Consider the following 4,285-nt stretch of genomic DNA (forward strand, 5'->3'; position numbering starts at 1 on the left):
TTGATTTTAAGTTTCTTGAAGTTGTCTAAAAATAATTGAAATAGAAAAAAACACATTAATGAATGAATTTGTAATTAGCAGTTTTGTTTTTTCTGTTTTTTAAAATTAGCTGCTTTGCTGTTGAAGCCTTGATATTGATTCAGGAACTTCAGCTAAATCAGTTGAAATGTCTTGAAACTAAAGCAAAAATGTGTCCTAAAAGTGACGTAGTCCCATCAGGCATCCTGTATGTACCTGTAATAAGCTTGTTGGAGCTTGTGTTTCCCGCACTTATCACAGAAGGTGGACTTTGCACCCCTCTTGTCACAGACGGTGTCAAACATCAAGGTTCAGCCAGCACAGTACTTGTTCTGACCTTTTAATGCCACATCTTGTCACTGGAGGTGATTTAAAGTCTGAGTAATGGTGATTAACTCATCCACTATAAAAGCCTCTGACATTCTGACAGAGGGCACCATCAAGTCCAGGAACCCCAGGAGTGAAGGTGAGTCTCCTCTCCGAGGCGTTTGCTTGTATAATCACAGATCAGAGCTCTTTACATGTGCAGCTGCTGAAAATGCCCTGGTCACTGCTTCGAGAGCTGATCTTTTCTCTGCCTTCAGGTTTGTGCTTCTCCTCTGCAGCCATGAAGTTCTCCCTGGTCGCCACTATTCTTGTTGTGCTGGCTGTTGCTCACGGTGAAGCATATTTACAGAAATATTATCACTATATTTACATTGAAACCGCATGCTGCTACATTGAAATCCCTAAAAAATAAAGTTTAGGACCAAATAAAAGCGTGAAAATTAATTCCAGCTGAAAAGTAAACTGTCTCCTGAAAACTGCTTCGATCTCAGGCTCTGTGGCCAGGTCGCTGGTGAAGCGTGAGCTCCAGCCAGAGGTGGACAGGATCACCCAGGTCCTCAGGGAGATGTCCACCTTCGTCAGCACAGCAACCCAGGATATGATGGAGAAGATGAAGGCTCCAGAGATGACCAACACTGCCCAGTAAGATAACTCACTTGTTACATCATCTGATGACAACAGGTGGAAGTGTTTCACCTGATAATATAAAATATGCATTTTTCTGGTATCTCATGAGACCAGCATAAAGTAGTTCCTGAAGTTCCTGATTGTGAAGTGGAGGAGAAAAATCAACATGATTTACATGCTTTGTCTTCAGAGTTAATCATTTCTAGATCCACCTTTCACTGCAGTTTTTTTGAGGTATGTCTTCAATATTAAACATAGTAAAAACCATAAGCTGATTGCCCAAAACCTTTGGTAAGAAAGTCAGATTTCTGATAATTATCTGCAATACAGTCCTGGAATATTTCATAAAAGATTTCTGCAGAGAGAGAAATCACACATCAGAGTGAATGCAAAGTGAAAATTTGTGGCACAAGCATTTGTCTCTCCTTTCTCAAAATAGGGGACCTATTTAATGATCTATTACTAAATTACAAATTTGTGTCACATGGAAAAGTGATGTTTTTAGCAGACATTAGGGTGATCAGCTGTGAGCTTGAAGAAAATCGGAAAAGCAGGATGAACGCTATGAATACAACAAAACAAGATTCACCAATGCTTCAGTCTCACCACTTTTGCACATCTAGAAACTTTATTTTAAAATCTTTGTCCTCTTTTAAATAACAGCTCAAACTCAATCGGATCTGATGGGGAGAATTTGTGAACATAAATTTAGATCCATATTTTGAATACTTTGATTGAAACCACTGACCTGTCCTTAGCTAAATCAGTATCACATCATAGTGTTTCAGAATAGACGTGATCTGTTGAGGAAATACCTTTGGCCTCATGTTTTCTGCTGGCTGAACCTTTTGCTTTCGTAAAGATCAGATTTGAGGACTGCAGGGTTCAATGGCTGCTGAGTCAACAGGTTTCCCCACCTGAGTCGGCAGTTCCTCAGATTAACAGACTTTATAGAAAATCTGGATAATGCAGATTACAAAAAACAGAGAAGATGTTTTTTATTAAATAAGATTACTTCTAAGGCCAGTTTGTTGTACTGGTTTGCATCTGCTATAGTAAAGGGGGATGAAAACACATGCACACCGCACTTTTCAGATTTTTATTGTTTTTAAAAATCTTTTTCAGTTAGTTTTACAATTATGCACTACATTTTATCTCAAGAAAATACAATATTGTTTTACGTCGTAACTAGACATCAATAAATATATGCAAATAAATAAAAAAAGTTATTGAATAATTTAAAAATCAAAACGAGGCAGTTTCCACTTTACAAATGTGACTTTATTTTAATGTGTGAGTCTATAACATTTCTAAGAAACTGCGATATGAATCATATTTTTCCTCAATGTTTTCATGTTTGACCTCTGGTTCTGTTCACCACAGGACGTACATGGAGGACAGCCGGGCAAAGATCCAGCCTCTGGTGGAGCAGGCGGCCAAGCTGCAGGAGCAGATCAAACCCATCATCTCCAACATCGAGGAGCACATCCGGCCCATCACAGACGATTTCAACGGTCAGGTCCTAACTGATAACCTCCAGAACCAGATGAAGCCCCTGACCGACATGATGGAGAAGTTCCTCCAGAAGGTGATGGATCAGTCCAAGGCCCTGCTGCCACCCCAGTGACTGGAGCGCAAAATCCGCTCTGAACACTAAAGACTTTTCTGTTTCAGTTTCACTGAGAAGCACTGCATCATTAAACTTTTTTTTGAAAGTCATCAGCTTTTCCTGCTTTTTATTCACCTTCATGTCTGAGAAACTAAAAAGATCAGATGATAAAGATAAAATCAAGTGAATCTGCATCTGATCCTCTAAGCTGCAGGTTTCCGGCTTTTCCTTCATTCATGGTTCAAAGTGCTGAAGGTTTATCAGCACTTATCAGTTTATTGAGTCCTGCAGTAATTCATGCAGCTCCAGCCATGCAGAATGCTTAAAACCCAAATCTGATTCCTCAAAACATGGTAAATAACTGTGTGGAGACTGAAACACATTTAAAGAACATAAAATAATCATTTTTAGTGTTTGAACATGTAACACACCTTCATTTATAGCAAAACATTTCAGTTTTCTGCAAAAAAATCCTCAATGTGACTGATTACAAATCCTCAAACATAAACACACTCTATCAAATCATGTTTCATGGCAGGATTGTTTAAGTGTGCTTGTGTCTCGAAGCAGGGAGGGAGACAATGACTTGTTGTCTGTCTAAAAGCAAAACAACAAAATCACTAGTCTTCCACTTCACTCCGGACCAACTGGACCCCTCATGCATGTCTTCAGGTTTCATTTCTGCCCATTTTAGTGGAAATTTCAGGAATTTAAACTGAAGCGATCACAGGTGTTAAGACGGATGTTGAGGGAACCTTGGTGGCGGCTGAAGGCCGCAGGCTGCAGCTCCGCAGCAGAACTGGCAGTCCTGATCAGCCTTCTCCTTGTCCTCGCAGAGATTAAACCAGCCGGCTGGCAGACCTTTCAGAAACATTCTGCTCAGACATGACAGCATTTCACTCAACAGCTTTCATTCTTCAAACCAGCAGTTTCAAGAATCACAGCATTCACCTCTGACCCCAGAATTCTGCTCGACCTTCAATTTCTCTGATTCAGATGCTCGATTCAGAGAGACCTGGTGTGTGAGGACAGGTCAGTGTCCTGCAGGCATGGGTGAAGCAGAGCCAGGGGTCAGCGTCAGGGTTATCTGATGCTCTCATCCCAAGTTTGGCGGTGACCATGAAAGCTGGAACAGAGAGAGAAAACAGCGTCTGCAGAGCGGTTCTGGCACGCAGAGCACCGAGCTCAGATGTCCATCTTTTACACAGCAGGAATAAATGGTGCAGGAATCAACTCGACATCTAAGATCTTTCCCTGAACAAACATTTATGCAAATTTTAAAGATCAATTTTTCCATTTTTACATCCACTGAGGAAAATCTGTAAACTTTATGAATTAGTCCATATTTCAGGAATTACATGTCAAATATTCTTTTTTCCTTCTGCTCAGGATGGTTACAGTCATTCATTTGTAAAACACAAACGAATAGAATCATCGCACAAATTACTTATTACGAGCCGTACAAGGCTAAAATGAATGATCCATTCAACCTCCTTTAAGATGATCAATTAACTCTTTAAAAGTGGTTACATTATTAACATATCTGATGGAAATGGTTCGGTTTAATGACATTGACGATAATCAGATATTTATTGCAGCAGACGTCTGAATCCAGCCTCTGAGCGCAAACCCACAGGCGATTGTTTCTCATTGGCATTTTGCCATTTTGTTAAAGCTTTCATTGGAGACATGTTACACTGAGGG

The 4,285-nt window shown here is 40.1% G+C and overlaps 1 protein-coding gene across 2 annotated transcripts; it reads left to right on the forward strand.

Annotated features, from left to right (window-relative positions):
• The first annotated feature begins 369 nt into the window (after positions 1-369).
• On the forward strand, positions 370-2,691 carry LOC129370930 (type-4 ice-structuring protein LS-12-like). 2 transcript variants are annotated; one of them, XM_055047213.1, is made up of 4 exons: positions 370-484; positions 624-677; positions 837-987; positions 2,356-2,691. In XM_055047213.1, the coding sequence occupies exons 1-4, from the start codon at positions 403-405 to the stop codon at positions 2,597-2,599; spliced, it is 531 nt and encodes a 176-aa protein (XP_054903188.1). In that variant the 5' UTR covers positions 370-402; the 3' UTR covers positions 2,600-2,691. The 2 variants fall into 2 exon arrangements, with proteins under 2 accessions (XP_054903188.1, XP_054903187.1); XM_055047212.1 differs by having other exon boundaries at positions 371-484; positions 603-677.
• Positions 2,692-4,285: the final 1,594 nt, after the last annotated feature.

The sequence above is a fragment of the Poeciliopsis prolifica genome, unplaced genomic scaffold, assembly GCF_027474105.1.
Source record: "Poeciliopsis prolifica strain line A6 unplaced genomic scaffold, Auburn_PproV2 SCAFFOLD025, whole genome shotgun sequence".
NCBI classification, from domain to species: domain Eukaryota; kingdom Metazoa; phylum Chordata; class Actinopteri; order Cyprinodontiformes; family Poeciliidae; genus Poeciliopsis; species Poeciliopsis prolifica.